Source organism: Rhinolophus ferrumequinum, chromosome 7, assembly GCF_004115265.2.
Source record: "Rhinolophus ferrumequinum isolate MPI-CBG mRhiFer1 chromosome 7, mRhiFer1_v1.p, whole genome shotgun sequence".
NCBI lineage: Eukaryota > Metazoa > Chordata > Mammalia > Chiroptera > Rhinolophidae > Rhinolophus > Rhinolophus ferrumequinum.
This window is the reverse complement of record NC_046290.1, coordinates 42,113,006-42,136,727: the sequence shown is the minus strand read 5'-3', so window position 1 is coordinate 42,136,727 and position 23,722 is coordinate 42,113,006. Positions and strand designations below refer to the sequence as shown.

Below are 23,722 nucleotides of genomic sequence, written 5' to 3'. Positions count from 1 at the left end.
TAAATTGGTTCAGCCTTTCTGGAAGGTAATTTGGCAATATATAGGATATGAAAATTTTAAATATGCATATCCTTTGGCCCAGAAATTCAACTTCTGAGAATTTATCCCAGTCAATAAATTAGACAAATATGTAAAGATATACATAAAGGGCCTTTATGAAGCATTGTTTGCAATAAGTATGAGTTGGAGACCACCTAAATCTTTTATCTCTAGTGGACTGAATAAATACATCGGTGGAGTATTTTGAGGTGAGTGGAACAATCGTATATACAGTCATATCTTGGTATCCACAGAGGATTGGTTCCAGGACTCACTGAGGATCCAAAATCCTCAGATGCTCAAGTCTCTTACATATAAAATGGCGTAGTACTTGCATATAACCTACGCATATTCTCTGGTATACTTTAAATCATCTCCAGATTACTTATAATACCTAATACAATGCAAATCTTGTGTAAATAGTTGTTATACTGTTGCGAATAATGACAAGAAACATGCGTCTGTACATGTTTAGTACAGACGCAACCATTGTAGGCCTAACTACACAGTACATGTCAGTAACATGTAACTTTATTTTAAAAATAGTTTTGATCCACAGTTGGTTGACTCCACAGACATGGAAACTTTGGATATGGAGGGCCATTTGTACTTGTGTTTATTGCTAAGAAAAATTATAAAATAGCATGTATAGTCTGGGTTGTGAAAAATTTTCTACATGCATAGAAAAAAGCCTGGAAGGATGTACAGCAAAATAATGCTGTTTTCCCTGGGTTGTGCAGTTTCAAGTAATTTTTAGTTTTTTATTACTTTTATGTTTTTTGAAACTACACCATAAGCATGTATGACTTGTTAAGTCATAAAATATGTGTGTTCTGGATTGAAAAAAAATTACAACATGCCACCTTAAAAACAATTGCTTCAGGAGAAAATATTTGCAAATCATACATCCGATAAGGGATTAGTAATCAGATTATATAAAGAACTCCTACAACACAACAACAAAAACACAAACAACCCCATTAAAAAATGCACATAGAACTTGAATAGACATTTCTCCAAAGGAGATATGTAAATGGACAATAAGCACATAAAAAGATGCTCAACAACACTAATCATTAGAGAAATGCAAATCGAACCCACAATGAGATACCATTTCACACTCATTACAACGGCTAGTATAAAAAAAACCACAGAAAATAAGTGTTGGAGAGGACGTGGAGAAATGGGAACCCTTCTGCATTGCATGTAGAAATGCCACTGTGGAAAACAATATGGTGGTTCCTCAAAAAGTAAACATAGAATTAGTATATGATGTGACAATTCCACTTCCAGATGTATACCCAAAAGAACTGAAGGCAGGGAGTTAAACAGATATTTGCACACTAATGTTCATAGTACTATTAATCACAATAGCCAAAAGGTGTAAACCAACCAATGTTTATTGAGGAAATCAATGGATAAACAAAATGTAAGATATATATATTATTCAGTCTTAAAAAGGAAATTCCTGTAGCATGTTGATGTATATGCTACAACATGGATGAACCTTGAAGACGTTATGCTAAGTATAATAAGCCAGACATAAAAAAACAAATATTGTACGATTTCACTTATATGAGATATAGAGAGAAGTTAACTTCCTGGAGACAGAAAGTAGAATGCTGTTTGCCAGGAGCTGGGGGAGGGTGGAGTGGGGAGTTGCTATTTAATGAGTAAGTGGTGATGGTTGCACAACAATGTGAATGTACTTAATGCCACTGAACTGTACACTTAAAAATGGTTAAGACGGTAGAGTTTATGTTACGTATTATTTTACCACAGTAAAAAAAACAAAAAAACAAAACACAATTCTTTTCTATGTAGAGGTATCTGTTTCTATCATGACTAAGAAAGACCTAACTTGTCAGAAAAATATCTATAGACTTCAGAAAACAGAAAACTCATATTCATCTCAATTCATTCCTCTTACCCATGGCCTGGCCTACGTTGGACGGTGTAAGTGACAATCCAAATTAATAGGAGTTGAGTTAATCCTCTTCATTTCCCTCAATCCAATTAGGTTATTTATATGTGACCCTTATTTTTCCAGATTATACAGATACCTGAAAGACATGGAGAGATTATGGGGTAATGACAAGATGTTTACTCCAGACATGTCATCTCTTTCAGCCCACCTGAAATAGTCTGGCTTGGTAAGTGACTAGAGCTCTTCAGGTTTTCAGAAATAGTCTGGCTCTTATCCAGTTTTTATCTTTATCGGGGACTCAGCTGGTGGGGGCCACTACTGCTTTGACCCCAGTGTGTGCCACTCTCTCAAGCATTTTCAACACCCAGGCTAATGGCGTCAAAATAAAACACGTAAGCTTCTCTTCAATCTGATGGTAAGTTTCTTCCCTTTGCAGGGATCCTCTCCCCAGGGCTGGGAGTGACTTTCAACTCTTCTGATGGGTGAACTTTATCCTGGTGGGGAGCTCTTCATCCCAACGTCCCCTCTGCTGCTTCTTTCAGTGCCCGTGGAGAACTAAGGTGGACACACAGTGCCTGGGTTAGGACTCGGGTGAGGATGGAGTGGCACTGACAGCAAGGAGGGCCATTACTACAGACACAGGCAGGAGCTGGGAGGGCAGGATGAGTGGCAGCCTCTGCTCAATCAGACCCAGGCAATTCAGCAGTTGCCTGGTTCTCTGTCAAAGACCTTCCGACAGCATCCAGATAAGAAATCTACCTTTTAGCATCTTCCATGTTTTGCCAGTTTTCCTTCTACTACCAAGAGAAAAATAAAACAAACACAAACATTGTCCCACCTCTTCCTTTTTACTACTCAAAGTCCAATTCTTACTTAGTTAAAATCACCTTCTCCTCTAGGAAGAGAAAGGAAGGGCATTTTTTTTCTGTTGTTATATCCAGGGGACTGACACTTTGCGCTGTCCACAATACTACTCACCGCCTTCGGAGCTTAGGAGAACCTCAGGCAGAGAGGACTCCTGATTGCCTGCCCTGTACCTTCTTCTTCCTTAGGTGAATGGGTGTATCAAACACTACTTTGATTCTCAATGCCAGAGGACATAGGCTAATGAGACTTCAGAGCTAAGAGGGACACTGAAAAATAACTATTCTAGTTGCTTTAGTTTTTGTTCCAGAACATGATATGACCTGGCCAAGAACACGGCCATTGGGTGTAGAAATCTCCACCATTAAGTCGAGGAATAATTCAGGCCTCGGCCCTCTCCTCTCTCCTCCCCAATCATTGCTTTAAGTGTCATCAGTGGAAAAGTGAGGTGAGAAGAAGAATCTCAAATTAGTCATTCTTGGTAGTTATTCACAACTTAAATGTAAGGTTTTTGTACTGAAAGAAGGTGAAATTCATAACTAAAATGAATGATTTTTTAAAAACTTTGTATTTGCTAAGGAAGCACTCTCCCATTCTCACGGATATGCAAGAGTTTACATTTTAGAAAATACAGACAGCATGGTTAACAACTGGTTAATACAGCAACATAGCTAGTTGAAAAATAATTTAATTTCTGAAAACCATCAGTCACAAAGTTAGGCTCTCTGTCTCTCTCTGAATATTTTTAGTCTCGGTTTTGGAAACTGGATTCCACTTGCTTTTGGAAAAACCCTTATTCTCTGATTTGTGGTTAATTAGAATTGGTCTTTCTACCATCTTTCACAGCCCTGGGATTTGGAAGCTTGATGGTGTACTGGGGGCTGCGTGCAATTGGTGAGGTAGGGAAGATTTAAGATCTGCCCATCAAGTTTGGATGGCAAGTTGGACCTGGCTGCTAAGGTTGTCTCCAGAAGCCTAACCAGCTAGAACAGGCAGAGCTACTCATGCACTGTCCAAAGGACACAATCATTTCAATTCAGACATGGTGACCACGAGGCTTCCAATTAAGCAGGCTGGGCACAGTAGCAGGAAATTCAGATGGTATACGCCACTCAAGACTCAGGCCCCTGAAATAAGGGCAAGGGTTAGAGGGACAGGGAAGGGCTTAAGTTTGGGATAATTTGGGTACAGATATCAGTGCAAAGCCCACTCTGTCATAGGCAGGGAGAGGGAAGAGATGGGTAACATATCCCTAATGATTCAGCGCTCATCCCTGCGGACACCTTAAGTGCAGGTAATAACATGAGTACTTGGGGAATAATTAGGCCAGGAATTGTCATTAGGACACTAATAATTGGAAGAATTCACATTCTTTCAGCACTCCTGCGTGCTTTTCATATATATAATGTCACACTCACTCACTCACACACACACACACACACACACACACAGAAATTTATTGAAAGGAATTGGCTTATATAAGAAATTTTGCTTTATACCATGTCTACCAGAGGGAGACAAATGCATATAATTTGGGGTTTAGGGAAGCAAGTCTGGAATCCACAGGGCAGGCCATGAAAGGGCCTGAAAGGTAGGTTGGAAACTCTCAGGAAGGAGTGGACACGTCAGCCCACAGACAGAATTTCTTCCTTGGGGAAACCTTTCTGTTTTTAGAACTTGCCACTGATTGTGTCAGGCTCAGCCAGATTATAAAGGATACTGTCCTTTCCTTAAAGCCAACTGATTGTAGGTGTTTATCCCGTCTACAAAATACCTTAACAAAACACCTACATTAGTGTTTGATTGAATAACTTGGTACTGGATAGCCTTAGGCAAGTTGACAAAAAAGCCAGTTAAGTATCATTGAGTATCTGCCAAGTATCTGGTTTTAGATTTGGAATCTGAGATTCTGAGAGGTAATGACTCTTGTCCTAGGAAACAGGCTGTGGGTTTCTGTTGTTGTTGTTGTTTTTTGCTTTATACCATGTCTGCCAGGGGGAGACAAATGCATTCCAGCCATCTATATGATTCATGTTCCCAAGATCTTACAAATGTGGGAGACACAGAACCAAAACTGTATGGCTTGTTTCAGAGGTATATAAATATGAAAACAAGTGAGAATGAGCCTTCTGGTGAAGCGCTCAGTGGTGCCAGTTGTGGAAATTAGGTAGGGTAGAGGTTAAGGGAGGTGGCATAACCTCATAAAAAGATGATGGACTTTGGAATCAGACACACCTAGGTTTGAATTATACCTGTACTACTTTACAAATGCTGAGACCTTAAGCAAACTGCTAGTTTTAAAAACTTCCCTTTATTGAGGTAATGTATGGACAGTATAATGCACCCTGATTCATGTATGTCAATGAGTTTTAACAAATTTGTACATCTGTGTAACCATACACATAATCAAGATATAGAACTAGTTCCTATACTCCTTGCCAGTCAATTCTGACTCACCAACCCAAGGCAACCACTGACCTGCTGTCACTATTGATTAATTTTTATCTAATACTTATCGAGCACCTACTACCTGTCAGGCATAGTTCTGGGTATTGGGATACAGCAGTGAATAAGACAGACAAAAATATCTTCCATTATGTAGAGGGAAATAGAAAGCAAACCAAATGTATGAGGAAATCTGTGTTGGATCACATGGTGACAACTGGGTAAAAATAGGGGAAGTGACTGGGGAGAACGAGAGTGGGGGTGGGGCACGCTGGTCTTTTCAGTAGGGTAGTCAGGGATCGCATCACTGGCAAGGTGATGCGTAAGCAAAGATCTGATGTAAGTGAGGGTACATGCAGTATGAATATTAAGACAAGAATGTTCCAGGTGGAAAGAACAGGAAGTATAATGGCCCAATGGTGAATGTTGCTGGAATGTTTAAAAAAACTGCAAAGAATCCAGTGTGGCTGGAGTGATGGAAAGCAGAAAAAGACAAGAAAAGTAAAGAGGTCCAGGTAGGATAGGACCTTACAGCCACTGTGAAAACTCTGACTTTTAATCTTGGTATAATAGGGTTTTGAGAAGAGGTGTGACACCATCTGGCATGTGTAAAAGGATCAGTCTGGCTTCTGTGTTGGGAATGACTGTAGAGGACAAGTTCAGAATTAATATAAAGTGCCTGGTACACAGTAAATGTTCAATAGATTTTAGCTATTTGGAGGTTACTGAGGTCTTAGTAAAAATGAGGCTGTGACCTCTTTTTGTTTGTTTATTTCTGTATAGTGCAATTACAGATTCATTCATTTCCTTAGCATATTTGTGGGACATGACTACAGTAGGTGCTGGGGAATGAAAGTTGAGTTAAAAAAGATAAGACTGCTGCAAATTCATAGAAACAGAAAGTAGAAAGGTACCAGAAATGGGGAAAGGGGAAAATAGAAATTTGTTGTTCAATGGGTACAGAGTTTCGGTTTTGCAAGATGAAAAAGTTCTGCAAATATGTAGTACAACAATGTGAATGTACTTTACTGAACTACACTTAAAAAATGGTTAAGACGGGGGGATGGATTTAGGACAGGAGTCACCATCCTCCCAGAATGCCAGCATTTTGAATAAACCTGCTTTTCTTTCCACTGGAAAAAAAGTGCTTAAAATGGTGAATTTTATGTTAGTGATTTTTACCACAATTAAAAAAAATATTTAATAGCAAAAAATATATATATGACAATTGTTAAGGAAGATAATAGACAAATTAACGAGAAATACTAGGTAGAAACAAGTATTTATAATGAAAAAATAATGGTGATGTGCTGTAACTGAAGGGCTATTTAAATTTTAAAAAATTAAGACTAGTGGAAAAAAGAGAGTATGGCCCTTTTTATGTAAAGATATATTTAGATGTCTGCTTTCTGACTAGACCTTCTCACTTACAAGCAATATTCTAAATAATATGAAACATTTGTACTTCTTTTTTTCCTGGGATGTGCAATCAACTATATATTTTAGAAAATAGTGCCATTTTTTGTCCTACTAAAAACAGATGTGTACATATATGTATGTATATAATACACGCACATATGTCATACATATGTATATAAGTGTATGCTTATGCATATGTACTCATATGTATGTGTCCACATGTGTACATGCCACATTAAACAGATAAATGTCTGGTTGGTTATCTAGTGTCCAGGTAATAAGATATAATTTGGAGTGATTTTCATTTTTGTACTTTATTGTTTGGATTATTTAAATAATAAGAATATACCATTTTCCCTAAACGAATTAAATTTTTAAAAATTAAAATTACAACAACTTAACAATACAGTTCTGCTGCATAAGTTGGTAAATGAGAAGCGCTTGGAACATATCTGGAACACAGTAAGCGATAAATAAATATTGGCTGTTTATTCTGCTTGTGACTATGTGGCAAGCCCTGTTCTGAGTACTTCACAGTATTTTCTCCCTTAATCCTTACAGATAATGCAGGTATTGAGATACAGACGGATTATGCCAAAGATCACACAGTTAAGTAATATTTTACAAACGTCTTTTAACTCTTTTAACATAAATGGCTATTCAAAATGCCTTGGTTCTGTACTTGTATAAGAACTCATTGCTGAGAATATTCTCAACTGATACTATAAATATGTAACTGCTTCATATGATTCAAAGAATTACCTATAAATTCTCATACGATTTCTGGAAGTATCACTTTAAATTAAATGAGTTAAATAACTACACATTCTAAGACGTGTAATTCATACAGTGAACTAAAATATGTATCTCCTACTCCATAGCAAAATTAATAATAGTACCGGATTGTCCTCGAATAACAATTTATTGTTTACAAAGCGTATTCACATACATTGGCTCACCTTGATCTCAAAACCAGTGAGTGAAGCAGTAAGGCAGGGCAGGCACTAATACCAACCCTTCCTCCTTACCCCTGAGGAAGCTGAATCATATATGTATGCTTCAGTGAGAATGTCTTTGGCCACAAGTAACAAAAACCCAACTCTAAATGGTTTAAACAATATAGAAATATACTGGCTCACTTACTTGGATGCCCAAAGGGTGAGGTGGTCTTTAGGGTTGATGTAATCTAGTTGCACTGACTCTATTTCTCTGTAATTCTCTTGGTTCTCTCCTTCACCAATTGGCTTCATCTTCAGCCTGATGCAGTTCTGGGCCTCAAAGCTACACACAAGAATGCTGGAGGAAAAGACCATTTCATTCTGTAGCTTTATCTTGTAAACTAGAAAACTGTCCTCAGAAGTTCTTAGCAAACTTCAGTTATCACTAGCTCAGATTAATTCATAGGCCCATTCCCGAATCAATTATTGGCAAGGGGTATGGAATTACCCTTAGATGAATCAAGATACTTGGTGAAAATCTGGGTTCTGCTATAGGAAGGAGGAAAACTGGGGGGCCGTGATGAATACTGGCCGAGCACTACACCCTGGGAAGGGGCAGCCAAGACGAGTCTAACCCAACTCTTCTAGTTTAAGACCTGAGGCAAGCCAAGATAGCAGGACTCAGGCCTCCTAACTTTCATGCTTTTCATAAAACAATGTCAGCTCTTTCAGATTTTCATTAGATTAGAATGCTCATTTTTAGTTTTTATGGGGACACCCAAGGGGCATTCTTAAACCAAAAGTTTGAAAGTGGGAATTTCATATGACTGGGTGAAGTTGGATGGACTGGTAAAACTCTGCTTTGAAAGCTACATTCTGACAAATCTCTCAGAAGTACAGTATTATTCCTTTTCTTAATTATAAAATATTTCAAGCAATAAAAAGCAAAGGTTTTTGGATGGACCTAGAGAGTATTATGCTAAGTGAAATAAGTCAGACTGAGAAAAATAAATACCATATGATCTCACTTATATGTGGAATCTAAAGAAAAAATGAACAAACAAAACAGAAACAGATTCATAGATACAGAGAACAAACTGATGGTTACCAGATGTGGGTTTGGGGGTTGGGTGAGAAAGGTAAAGGGATTAAGAAATATAAATTGGTAGTTACAAAAAAGTCACAGGGATATAAAGTACAGCATAGAGAATATAGTCAATAATGCTTTAATAACTATGTATAGTGCCAGGTGGGTACTAATCGGGGGAATCACCGCATAAATTATATAAATGTCTAAGCACTGTGCTGTACACCTGAAACTAATATAAAATAATACTGAATGTCAACTGTAACCAAAAAAAATAATTCAAAAAAATGTAAAAAAGAATCTTAACATTGTTCCCTATTTGCATTGAATTTTTAAAGGAAAAAAAAAAAAAGATTGCGGTTATAGTTGAAGGCCCGTAAGTATCTCTCCTGGCTCCCATTCTCCATTCTCCCTCCTTATAGTCCTGAATATCGTGTCCATTTTCATGAGGATGTCTTTATACTTTTAATGCTATGTATATATCCAGGATACATAGTGTTATTTTGAACATACACGATTTATATGTGTATACATATATAAAAATATAAAACACAAACACAGTAAAACTATATAAACAGTAACCAGAATATATCTTTGGCAATGGCACATTTTGCTCAACATTGTTCTTGAGTGGTATCTATATTGATATGTAACACACGTGTGTAGCTTTACTTCACTCATCCTAACTGCAATATAGCCCATTATTCAAACCCCAATGCATTATCCAGTTTTCTGTGGATGGATATTTTGTTTTCGTTTCCACTGTTTGACTATTCTAAACAAAGCTTTTGTAAACATTCTAATAGATATCTCACGGTATTCACGTAGAAGAGTTTGTCTGGTGGTACCTACCCTGGAGTAGAATTACTGGATGTGTTCACCTTCAACTTAATAGACATTGCCAGATTGCTGTCAATCTGATGGCTGTGAAATGAAATTGTATTGTTGGTTTCAGAAGTATAACAATTTCTTTTTTTCCTTATATTTCCTATGTATTTGAAACTCTCCAGTTTCTTAAATTTATCCTATTTTCCATATTGAAAATTTTTCTTTCCTTTATCGTGGAAAATTATAGTGGCTATTATGAGTCTCTTCATCTTGATATATCTTATTTAAGTTAGATATGTTGTCCTTTGAAATATATTGTGTTATTTATTACACATAGAGCAATGACAATGAGAAAAGAAGAAACACACATATACAGACACTTGTTTTGGCTCCAATTTGTATTTAAGATACAGTAATTTCTCCTTGATAATTTCTTGCTCATTTGACTAAGTATATAATGTGATCTAAATTTTTGTATTTTGTATGGGGAATGGAATATACCCCCCCTTTCTTTTCACTGGAAAAATCCCAAGATCAGAAGATTTAAGAATAACCGTGATAACCAATTATTTTAATTAGTATTTGGCAACCCTGTCTAGCAGAATCCTTGGACTTGCACCTGGAGTTTAGAGACGACACCACTCAATGATTCCACTTTAGCATCTTACAGCACTACTCTATTTTGATCAGTCTCTACCCAGGAGATTCAGCAGCACTTGGATACACTTCCAGCAAGCTCCCCAGAGTTTGTGTGTTTGTGGGTAGAAGTCACATCAGCAAATCAAAATTTACACCCTACTGACCTAGGAAATACAAAGTCAACACAATAAACAACCATGAGATCATATTTCCATTTTGGTTGGGGACAAAGGGAACATTTAATCCTGACAGAGTGAGAGAGAGAAACAGGAGGAAATAAAATGCATGTTGATTGAGACTGTACTGTTTTCTCTCACAGTTTGCTTTGCAAAATCCAGATGGAAAAGGAATAAACATTTATTTCTCTTGCTTTCCATACTTACCTTTTAAGTGTCTTAGTATCAAAAGAAACACCCAGCCTGACACTGTGTTTTCTTTACTCAAACATTGTGGTGTGAGAATGTGTGTATGAGGGCGGGGAGTGCTGAGCTTTGTGGGCACAAAGAAATACTCAAGATAAAAATCATGATAAAAATGATAATTTCCAAGACTTAAGGCAGATGCCTCTGATGAGGGAGTTATTTATGTCGGTTATAGGTTCCCAGAGAGGTGAGCTATACTCTGTGTCCTTTTAGTTTATTGATTAAGCTGTTTAAAAATGTAACAAACTGTTGTCAAGCTGTTTTTCAAACAGCTTCTTTTATTGCTTCCTCTGGAGTCTGTAGGTGACAGCTCGATTTTTCTGGCATGCACTCTAAAGGCCAACTTTTGGTAATGTTCCATTAAAAAACGACTACAAACATTTTATAGATGAGGTAATAAGGAAGTTTTTAGGAGTTTTCTTCTAAATCATACCTTTTATTACTAAAGGTTAATAAGACCTGAAAGTGTTTGGAAAGTGGTTAGATATTCTCTTCTATTATTTTTGAAAAAGAAAACTTCCCCTACTCACCTTGAATTAAAATAATAATTTGTTAATCAAGCATGTCCTTGAAGTCAAACATTTTCTTCTTTTGACTATTAGTGCCCCCACCCACCCTGATTCCTGAAGTTGCCCTAGTTCACAGCCAGCACTTCCTGCTGTTAAGTCCTTGGCCCTCCCTTCTAACACTGACCTCCCAGCACTCACCTTCTGATAGGCACATTGAAACTTCAGCCTCCACACCAACCTTGGTCATCACCATCTCAAATATCACAAACCTCAATGTTCCTTTAGTGGCATTTCTGCCTCACCCTCTTCTGGCTGCTAGAATCCTCCAGCTGCCTAATCAGTGACCTTAACCTGGGAGTCAACATGTTCAGGGTGAGAGATGTGTATTCTGGGCACATGATTCAACATGATTCATTTCCTAGTGTAATAACTTCATTTCTATTATCCCAGAGGAACGCAGCAGAGGTAGTGACATTTTGTCTACCGGGACCAACGGAAACAGTGCGTTGCTGCACTAACACATCCCGGCTGAATTCTGACAGGGTCCTGAGACACTTACTAGGCAGACAGAGGAACTAATTGGGGCTTTGTAGACTTTAATACAAATATACACCACCCTTAGAAAACAAGTTGGCTTCAACCAGGGAAAAGTTAAACTAGGGCTTAAAAAGTTTAAGTAGGGCTTAACTTGTTTTTCCTTTTTTTTTTTACCCTAACCTGAACTTCAGTAGATACAGGTCAACTAGGTAACAGTCTGGCTTTCCTGGAACAAGTTCATAATCTTACTTTAAATTGGTTGATGAGTTATGAAAGAAGCCAAACCTTTGAGAGCACTATGTATCTTGCACAGACATTTTTAAAAGTCATTTACTTTTAGGAGTGGTTGCATATAGTTTGCCCTTATTCGAATCCTTCCAAACCTCTTATTTAACCTGCAGGCGTTAGAGTACTGACTGTGATTTAAAATGGGATGTTGTAAGAAAAACCCTCCAAATTCACACTCTCAAAGTAAAAAGCACCGAGTACATTGTCCGTGGTCTCACTGGCTACGTTGCTGGCCTCACACCTCTGTTGCACTCTACTGGCATTGGAGATTTGCTCAGGATTTTTCATGCATCTAACTAGTCTTTTGGAAGAAAAAAAGATGAAGGGAAGGGAGGACACGAGAGAAAGATGCTTCAGATGGCTGGTTAGACCCCAGGATGTAGCTTATCTACTAAAGAATTAGTGACATGAAAATAATAAAACAAAGATTGAGCTCTGTGAATCGAGAGGTTCTTTCTTCATTTAGATAAAGTCACCATTCAGCTACTCCTATTTCCCTATTCTTAACTAACTTAGAACTAGAAAAGGAAATGTAAAATTGAGTCACCTTCCCAAATGGCTTCAGTTTTCCTAACCAGGGATTCCCAAAAGCAGAAAAATGTACTGGGGTGTATGAGGGCTTAAGAGATGAAGTGTGAGAAATTTCTCTCTTGCCACCTGATCCCAGTTGGAAATTCACTGGCTGTGTTGCTGACTGAACAAAACAGAGCATAATAGCCTCTGGCTGAAGATTTTATAATCGAAGCTGAGACCGAGTGGGCCATGTGCATGTTCAGAACAGTGATCGCATTGTGAATTACAACAGAAGTCCCACTTGTCAGTCACACAAATGTTTCAGACCACAGAAAGACATCTGATTTGGGACAGGGATGACAAAATGGAGCTTTTGGTTTCCTCCACTTTGCCCTGATTACAAAGGGACTGATGGTTGCTTTGTTCTGGGATCAAGTCTTACATTCCTTTTAGGACCTACCCAATCATTAATAGAGAAAGAAAATTCCTGTCTGGAATTACTCCTACTACTTTCTGAAAGAAGGACCCTTGTCCTCATCACCCAATGGGGAAAGAAAGCAATATACATGACATCACAGCCAGATATTTTGCTTTGTTTGCTAATCATCAATTTCCCTCATTTATCTTTAGTGACTGCCTCAATGTTAAACAATAGTAGTAAACAGTATTAAGAAACATGGCTTCAGTTTGATAGTGTCAACATTTAAAATGCTTCTACCCTTTAAACCAGGAATTAGACTTTGGAGAATTATTTAACAGAAAAGAGACAGTTATTTAACAGATAAGCTGACAGATGTGGAAAAAAAAATATTCACAAAGATAATCTTGGCAGCACTGTTTGTAATATTCAATGAGTGAAAATGTCTTAAAGGTTCATCAACAGAAGATTGACGAAATAAATTACTGTACCTTTACATAACTTATGGGGTGTACGTTCAAAGTCCAGTTCCAGTCTTTGTCATAAAACCTGGAACTCCGAAGTTTTTTGTTTTTTATTATCTGCTTAAGTCGTTGCTATATAGGGAAGTTACAAATAATAGGTAGCAAGGGATTGAAGAGTTAGGTGCTTTTCCTTTAGTTTTTATTAGTAGTAATGGAAAATTATTGACACTGATGAGAGATGGAAAGAAGGAATCTTGACTAATTCTGGACCATCTCTAAATAGCTCAATGGTCATCGTAACAGCCTGTTTTCTAGATTTATAGGATGCACCAACGCCTCTTGGGTATATTCTACTTACCAGGTCAAAAGAGTCCCACATCATTCCTCTTAAAGCTAGAATTTTATAGTCATTTGATCACAATGCATGCAAATGGTTAAAGTGAATATTTTCATCTCTCGCTTGTGAGTTCTTTAACTACAGGGTCTAAGAAACTCCTGGATATAACAAAGATGGAAGAACACCATTTATTCCCACTGTTGACCTGCTGAAAAGAGAAAATCAACCATTTTGTTAGAAATAAGTCTGTGGTGTCAAGTGGCAATGGTCATCTTAAAATTGTGTGGCACAGAGCTTTCATTGGACAGTGGGCAGCCAGTGTGGGGGAAAACAACACAAAAGCTTTTTATACATACCTTTGTTTTATACTTTATCTCAACGAACTTATCACTTGCCTTCCTCATTACACTGTGATCAGCTTAGGTTCAGGGTTGTTAGTCATTTTTGTATCCTCAGTGGCAAACACAATGCCTGATAGATAATGGACACTTTATAGCCTTCAAATGGAATCCAAAACCAAAAGTTTGAAAACAAATTGTTTAAGACAGCAGTTCTTAAATTTTTCTGATTAATGCTAGGAATCCTTTCCCTAGAAGAAATGCACATATCTGTGTACACAAAAATTGCAATATAATTTCAGGGCAATCATGGACATCTGCTTTCTCTCCCCCTTTCCTAGATCTTCTAGGATAACACAGATTCCAGATTAAGGAATTCCTAGGTTTAGAATATAGAATCAGAGAGAGAAGTGATCTTTAGAAACATACCCACCTCCCACTTTTTCTTTTACAAAAAGCACACTTCTTTCATCCACCTCATACAAACTCTTCCAGAACACTAAGGAGAAGGGCCCCTTCCATAGAAGGTGTAGAAAGAATGTATCTATGTAGTTTTAGATCCATTTATAAATGAGACATTTTGCAGTTATTGTAGAAAAATGCATCCTTATAGCAAAAGGTAATTTTAAAGGAGGTAAGCTTACTTAACAAATACTTATGGACTATTCATTATGATTCAAGGCCTGTGGAGAACGGGACGGAAACCATGACTTGAAGACATCACAGTGTGGTGCATACTCAACTGGGTATTTGAGTTACATTTTGCCTCCTGTATATGTGTGATGAAGACAGTGGTGGGGGGAACGGGCAGAGAGCAACTGTAAATTCTATAAAGGAAGAAAATGAACCTTTATTCATTCTATAAGAGTTTTTGGCTTTATTATGGTCCTATAGGACTGTTAAGCTCTCATCTGCAGTTACCACATTACCCATCAGAAGACTGATAGTAACCTCTAGATAAGCACTGGTTGATCACAGATGAGGAGTAAGTTAATGCTTAAAACACAATGCTTGAACTATAATCCTGCAGTATGAGGGAGCTGCAACCATCTAAATGTCATTTCTAAGATCCAGCATGTAAATGTTTCTTTCACCTGGGTAACATTTTGCTGATGATCATCTATTTGTTGCATCTTAAACTCTGGAGGAGACCTCAAAGCTGATCTGGTAGGAATTCTACTCCAAGAATGAATCGCCTTTGTAAAAACACTCCTGGCAGCCACAGGTTTGGTTTGAATACTCATTAACGGTAGTAGCAGAATGCATCTGTAATCAACAATAATTATTAGAAACTGCTTCCTCCTACTGAACTAAAGCCTCCTTATATTTTCCAACCATTTCTCAGAATTATCCTATTCTTTCTCCCCTATCATTCAAGGATTTGAAAAGAGCTATTTATATTTCTGAATTTGTCTCTTGATGGAACTTCCCTAATTCTTTTATGCATTTCTCGAGAAGTATTTTCAAGGTCATCACCCTCCTGTTGACTCTTCCAAACACTGTAATACTTGGCCAGTCTACTTAAAATGTGACACCTAGAACAGAACATGATATTCTAGCTGTGATTGATCTTACCACACTGAAGTCCAGAGGGATTATTCTTTTGACCTGGACATTCTTCCATGAATACACTCTTATAAGGCTTTCATTCTCTCCTACTGTCCTCCCCAGGTGTGCTGTACTGTGGGCTTATGTTAGAATGTGGTCAAATAAAACTGCCAGGTCTTTTTTCCTGAGTACCACTATCGAGTCAGGTTTCCCCTCCTTTTACTTTGGCAATGGAACGTGCCCAATTTCACCTTAAATTTGTCTCAGCACTGAAATAATTTTAAATCATAATGTCATCGCATTTAACCATTCTTGCCCTTTATAAATTTGAAAATACTTTCTATGGACTTTTTCGTGTGTTCACCCAAAGGACTAAAAATTTCCCCCCGTTTAATGTGAATCATTATTCAACTCTCTTAGGTTGTTTCCATAGCTAGGAATCCACCTGGCTAACAATTACCCAGTCGTAACCTCATCATAGCCACAAAGATGTCAACAGAGATGTCAAGTGTCTTTTTGGATTCAGTGAACATTGTGCCTTTAAACCAGTCTTTAAGCCATATAATTTCTCTGACGACAAATGCTAGAGACATTTTACCATGGTAGTTAATTTTTAGGTGAGCCTCCAGGTGCTTTGAAATAAGCACCTAAAATGTGTGTCAGCTCATGCGAGCAGAAACAAGAGATGCAGTGTCGTGTTCGTGTTCACCTCTTCCCTTTTCTTGTACACACACACAGGACCAGATTCACTGGACCTGTACTTTATCTGGAAAGGAAACAACGAGGTAAATTCAACCAAATAAAAACTCAAGAATCACTTACTGGAGAGAGGTATGTGAGGGGCTGTGCTGATTATCTCAATTTTTCAAAAAATGTTTTACAAAGTCTCCATCTATAGTGTTATTGTGGGTATGTTGGAAAAGACTACATTGATATAGTATTTAGATTTTGTAACCTTTGTTTTTTGCTTTGATATAGTTGGTACTAGATCACTGTTTCAGTGGCATTTCTCCATTAAGGATGACTGAAAAAATATACTTTGGACATTGACTGTTTCAAGGAAAATGGAAGCATGTATGTCTTTTTTTGCCTTTATTCTCACCAAATATTCATAAGAGAAGGCATATTCAATTTTGAGAGGCTGTCCAATTTCAGATGGGAGACGCGTAACTGTAATAATGTTGTGTTGAGGGAAGAAAGAAGCCTTGGTCATTGCATCTAGTCAGATGAAACAGGGTTTCTCTTTTAGCACTCCGTGGGGCTCAGTTAACTATGCCTAAACCCAATTTGGGGGGTTAGTATTTTAACGCCATTTCCTTAAGAACATGTCAAATTCTTGTGCATGATAGAAATGAAAAAAATGAAAAATGGTCATAAACAAAGCAGCTGACCCACGGAGGAGGCAGGATTACTATACACCTTCATACACAAAGGTTAAAGGCAAAACAGTAAAGGAGAAAGTTAAGTCATTCTCTACTAGTTAAGCCAAATACAAAGTATAAGTACAGATCGGATCAATTTTTTTAAAGAACTATTTTCTCTATTTTGGTCTCTTACATCATGCAGTTTGTCAAATCAAAAGAGCTACAGATATCCATTTTTCATCATATTAGTTTTAGGAAGGCAAGACAGGCGTGAACAACTCTTGAAGATAATCTTGTTATTTTAGGGAACAAACAACGTTTCTCTTAGAGGAACAAAAATCTGTATTAGGTGGTATAACATCAGGACTTTTCTTTCTCTTCTCTGTGGCATCTTAAAGTTAAATCCTTCGGCATCACGTCTACTATATATTAATATAAAATGACTAAGAACTTGCCCTTAGCAACGTACTGATGCCTTCCCCCAAACCTGAAACAAGCCTAAATCTTCTGGATCAATAACCAAGAGAGATTTTATTACATGTGACTCAGTCCATAAATCTGAAGTGTAGGTTGTCCAATGACAATTTTTATAGTTATCCACCCTTCAGAGTGCCTCACCAACACTCTATGCTCTGATCTGGAAAAAAAGAACAAGCAGATGGATGGCCACATTCAAAAAGGCTTCAAAAAGTAAGTCCTTAGTTTTGAATTATGGTAGAGAATATTTTTGGGTACTTGATTTTGTGGCTTTTCCTTGGTAGATTTTAAATATTAGTTATGGACCCTAAATAAAAAGCATATCACAGAGCTTTTGCTCTCTTATGCATTTCAGTTTTCACATTAACGTACGAAAGAAATGTTTAAGTTCGTTCTCATGGATAATAATAATGCAACTTTATTGCGTGCAGCCTTTTTCACAGCAAGTATTAGTTTTTCCATGTGAAATAAGATTTAAAATGATAAAGTTATTGTTAAGGAGACACACTAGGCAATAGAAAAAGCTGAAGAGAGTTTTTGTCTGAAATTAGAAAACAGAACAGTCTCGGGGGGAAAAAGATATGAGAAAAGTACACAGGTTGCTAGGACCAAAAAAAGAGCTTTGGGGACCAGAGGCAGTGACCTTGAGTGAATGTGGGGGAAAGAAGGGCCAGGCAATTACCTCAGTAAGGAGGGTAAGATTTCATGTGGATGTTTAAGCTGTTTGCTTGACAATAACCATCTTGAATTTTCTTCTGTGTCACCAAAGCTCTTGATTTTTCCTGCTGTCTGTAATTTTATTGTGCAGCATAATATATATATTTTTTATTTAGCACAAATTCCATCTGGATTAGAGAACAGAAAGGTTTTCATTTTGTCTGTGGCCAGTGAAGTCATACCTCAGGTACCGAGTGGGAAACAACTGGAAGACTTATGCAGAGTACATTCAAAGTTTGATTTTTTGTTTTTTCATTTAAAAAGTTTTCTTGTCCAGTTGTAGTTTTCTTATTGTGTAGACGCCTAGAGGAAAAATAAGTACTGTGAGTTTACTGGTCTGCTGCAGAATTGGAATTCAGGCCCATATTTAGTTGAAGAGAGATCCCCAAGGTTCACTTCAAATAAAAATCACCAGACCAAACAGACTACTGAAGAGCCACCTCCCTGTGGCTGAGTTTAAGCACATGTGTAACACTTGGGAGCAGCTGTCCTAAAGAGCTTCTGTTCAGAACCCACTCTTCTGGAGGTTCTGAACTCTTATGCTCTGCATCAGCTTCAGCTCTCTAAATAGCCATTTGTGACATGTGTACCTGCCACTTTGGGAGGAGGTCAAGTCTCACCACTTCTTAGAAACCGAAGAAGAGATACACTTCCTTAGTGTTCTTATTGGCAAATATGCCAAAAGACTGACAATCTTGTATGCTGAGGTGGAAGGGAACCTCTAATACAACATACAAAAACTTGCAATGCACATTGGGCTAGTTCAGTTAAAACTCATACTGTTTGGTACCCTTTGACTGGATGTTAGACAGAAAAGACAAACCCAAATGGAGGAACATAATTTAAGCGTGGCAGAAAGTTGGAAATCACGCGACCTGAAACTCAACGATAAATGCATTGCTGAGGCATATTCCCCTGGTCCTGAGGTATGTAGGCAAAGAGGTCACACTTGACTGTGAGACAGAGTCAAAGTTAATGCAGAGCTCCCAGAAAATATTTACCAGAGGAATATGGTGATTCATTTATGTCCAGAAATCCCAAGTATAAAACTGCATGATATAAGAAGGATCAAATTATGTAATGTATATGATTCAATTTAAAAATTCTGAGCCTTCTTACATTATATTATCTAGATTACAAGAGTACAAAAAAATCAAATTACATTCATATGAAACTTTTATAAAAAAAATCAAATCTATTTTTATGAAATTTTATAGTACAATTATTTTCGAATGGGCCTCTTCTTAGGTCACAGTATTTATAATTCCATTTACATCTGTGTAAGTTTTCAACTCAAACAACAAAAGGCAGTCAATAGAAATCTAAATTTTCACTTGCAAAACTCCCTTCAGTTTCCAGGCCAGTGACACATGGTGGTGTCGACTTGTCCTCCAGACGTGGATGGCTACCAAAGAGCCCCAGCCTACGGAGTGTGCAGGCCTCTGCTCATTAAGAACGCCTTTTGGTTTGGCTCACGTTCCAAGAAATTCTGGAGCATGTCCATGCCGTCCAGAGATCCCCCAGGTTTCAGGATTAGGTTTCTGTATTTCATTCCAACCTAATAAAATAAAACATCATGCCTAATAATTCACGGTTATAGCAGTTTTCCAAATCTCTAGATGCAAAAGAGAAAGGGGAAGGGGTAAAGAAAAAGGGACTTCAGCTTCATTCTGTCTGGATGTTCTCTTGTGCTGGGCCTGCGGTGCTGTGGTATTTATTTATTTTGGTAGCTAAGAGATCTGAGCTTAGACCTCCAGTCTCCTACACTTCCCTTTATTACTGTCTTGTCTTGATTCTCAGCAGTGAAATGACAATGTGAGCAAACAGACGCACAAGAAATAAGCAAATGGAATACAGAACAGCTTCCTATTTGTTACGCCCTTTTAAATGGGATTTCAAAAGGGTTCACAAAGCAAGTGTTCAAGAAGGCCACAAGGAGGGGTTCCGTGTACCTGGAAATAGTGGCACATCTATGGCCCACATGGCTTCTGATCTGTTTTTATGAGGGGCTCATAAAAAAACCCTATTCCTTGGGAGAGGGTGGCGGGGGAGGGGGGCATAGGACAACACCACAGTCCCATGGTGCAGGGTAAGACATTTCTGTGTCCCAACGCTGGGAATGAGGACCTTTGTCAAGTGTTCTTTGAGGACCAGATCTGTAATTCTAAAACATATCACAGTTTCGCTGTCTTTATTTACATTAACATAGGAGCAGATAAAGTGAAAGAAAAGAATTGTAATTCAATATCAGTGTTATTCAATATTTTCACTTCCTTTTCAGCATTCTTTTAGGAAAGCAAGGCAAGACAGTTCAGTGAAGCATAATTCTAAATACAAACGTAAAAGAAATAGTTCACAGAGTAATACTCCTAAATTTATAGCTATTATATCATTTGATCAATAGGACTAAGAGCCTTTCTGAATACAAGAACAGCTAGAGAATTTCCAGAGACAAAAGTAATACAACTTTTGACTTGTAACAATGATTCTGCTTGGTACAACCATCAGAGATCAGTCTAGTCAAACTGTTCAGGAAAATAAAACGTGGATGAATGGAATCTACCAAGCTAGATACAAACCTATTTAATTTTCTACAGGGTCATAAAATTAAAACTTTTGGGGTTATCTTTTGGTTATAAACAGATATCATCTGCCACTTATTAATCACCCACAGGCTAACATCTAACTTTACAGTCTGGGCCCAAATCAGGAGTAAATAATTAGCCACACAAAGTTAACTTCTCATAAACTCTAGGGCAATAGAGTTTGACAAATAGAAACAGAATGTGAGCCACATACATAGCTTAAAATTTTCTAATAATCACATTTGAAAAAGCAGGTGAAATTAATTTTAATAAACTATTTTATTTAAACCAGTATATCTACCATATTATTTCCATATGCATCAATATAAAAAAATTATTGCGATTTATTTGTTGTTGCAAGCCTCAAATGTGTTTTTTACATTTGCGGCGCATCTCAATTCTTCAGTTGCACTAGTCACATTTCAAGTGCTGAATAGCCACAAGTGGCTGTCAACCTAGAATCTAAAATGTGCGTGATGGCTGTTCTTGTCACAGACGTTATTATTCTAGGAAGTAGCAGGTCAGAGCTCTTCAGCCCAATCACAGTTTACCTCCTTTCCCTTTCACTCGCTACCCAATGTGTCTAAATGTGACCAGTGTTAAATTAGTGGGGAGAAGAAAGGTAATGAAAGACTATATTGTCTGAGGGTAGCAGTATAGGAAGAACTTAGACAAGGTGAATTAAGTTTATCTGCAGAATCATAAAAAATAATTTAATCCCTTTATTATGGAAAAATTTTAAATATTTACTAATAGCAAAGAAAATATCATGAACTCTCATGTACCCATCATTTAATCTCAGTAACTAATATTTATCTGCCGAAATCCTTAATGCTCACGATCTGAGAATCTTTTATTTATTAAAAATAATTTCATTATAGAAACACAGGACTATTCAGGAAAATCTAAAGTAAAAATTAAATCACCCAAAATGCTGACGTCTGACCAAGTATCCTCATCTTGTACAGGGATCTGTAGTTTTAGGTGGTAAAGAAAAGCAAGTCTTTGATGAGCTATGTAGCTGCGTGGTGTTATGAAAAGTCAGCTCATGCTTCTTCCGAATGGGCAAGCCAGTCAGAGCAGGCCCCTGTTTAGTCTCACAATATGGGGCTCAGTACAGCTCTAGGCCCCCTCCGCTCAGAGCTCCAAACAAGTTGATTCAATTTCCTGAATTACAGAGCAATGGCCTTTTAATAGTTTCATTTCCTTTGCAATGAAGTTTGGAGAAGAGTTTAAGACTCGTTTTGGTAATAGGATCTTGCTTTTCTTAAAAAAAAAAAAAAAATTAAGTGAAATTTTTGTGTCTTAGGAAGGTACCAGCCTCTGTGGGGGAGAGAACATGGCCTGGCAGACATATGCCACAGGTGAAGGACTCTTTGTCATAAGTTGTTCTGCTTTGTTTATATAGTAAAGAAACTTGAACTTCGAAGAAAGAAAGAAATGGAAGCTCTAAGACAATAACTAAAATTTTTCATGCTAAAAAAATCCTTCAGGAGGATCTGCACATAGTAAGAGCTCCTGTTACCTATTCTATGAAGGAAAATCACCATCAACCACCTCTGTGGTTTTTCATTCTGGAAGATTAGAGCGTATCTTTTGGCAATTGTGCAAGATCTCTAAAGCAAGATCAGGCGTTCTGGAGTCAGGCCAGGTTTGAATCTTGGCTTCATCCTCAGCTATGTGATCCTGGGCCTTGGTTTCCTTACCTGTTCATTGGGAATATGCCTCCCTCACTCAGTTGATGGGGAATTAGAGGTGATGATTTCAGCACATTGCCTACTCCCTACCATAATACCTGGCACGTATAGTGGTATTCAATAAATCTTAGTCATCTTTCACTCCTTTCATTTCCTTTTCTCTCACACTGCCCCTAAGTTCAGTTTCTCCTAAACATTTCTGGGAAACAAATACATTCCTGGTTTGGTATTTCTTTAAAATTACTTTTGTCTCCTAATAGTGCTAAAAAAAAAGAAGAAAAAAGAAAGAAAGAAAAAAGAAAGAAAAAAGCACAAGAGACTGTACCTCCACTATTAGTATGAAATAGAATATATAATTCAGTGGGACTATTAAGTAGGAGAGACAAGGCACTCATTTTATCTAAGAATATGTATCTTTTATTTGAGGTAATACTTTAAGAGCAATCATAACTATGTGAATGAAGGCTGTCCATCATCTATCAATAATGAGAACATATGAATAGGAAACAGATCGGGTCTCCTGCTATCTCTGGCATCTCTGAAGCAGCACATGCATGTTCCCACCGCCTCCCAGCCCTCCCCACTTCCTCCTCATTGTGATTGACTCTGGGGAGTAGAGCCAGAGTTGCCTCCTTCCTACACTGAGTAACAGGCCGCAGGGCAGAGAGCATTCACCCAAGGACGGGGCACCTAGCAGGCGCACCAGCCTGCTTTCAAAGTGGACTTTGAAACCTTTCCTTCCACAGCCTATCTGTCAACGCCTTCCCGACAGCACACCCTTTGTTTTCTATGAAGGTGGAGAGAGAGGTGGGTGGAAAAAGAACACCTTTGACAACAACGAAGGAGGGAGAGAGTGAAAAGACTGGTGCTGGTAGTCAGGGCGATGAAAATTAGAAGAGTGGTGGGAATCTTCACTCGATTAGAAGAGGCCTTCTGGGAACCTTAGGCAAAGTTTCAATTTGTGAGGATAGAAGGATAAATCTTTATTTAAGGGGAGGGAGGAGATGGGAGGAAAAAGGTACCCTGGGTAGTAGTATGCACTAGGGTGGTAGAGGAATGGAAGCAGATGGAAGGAGGGGAGGAGCTACCAGTTAGGTCCAGAGGTCCCCATTTGTAACAGTGATAATGAAATGTAACAGTTTTGAAGCAGAGGACAAACACAAAGATGAATAAAACAGTTTCCATTACAGGGCCTTAGGATCTAGGAGGCGAGATAAAGAAGTAGACAATTAACAAGGTAGATTATTAGGACTAAGAGAAACACAAAGAAGGGCTGTAAGAATACAAAGGAAGAAAAACCGCTTTCAGCTGATTGGGATTCA

At 37.8% G+C, this 23,722-nt stretch overlaps 1 protein-coding gene across 2 annotated transcripts in view; it reads right to left on the bottom strand.

Moving 5' to 3' along the window:
- Positions 1 to 17,775: 17,775 nt before the first annotated feature.
- The window catches only part of NLN (neurolysin), a 90,499-nt gene continuing 84,552 nt past the window's right edge, over positions 17,776 to 23,722 (bottom strand). For both annotated transcript variants that reach the window (XM_033111168.1, XM_033111170.1), the window contains exon 13: positions 17,776 to 19,676. In XM_033111168.1, the coding sequence (XP_032967059.1) occupies positions 19,542 to 19,676 (135 nt within the window). In that variant the 3' untranslated portion in view covers positions 17,776 to 19,541. The remainder of the gene's footprint in view (positions 19,677 to 23,722) is intronic.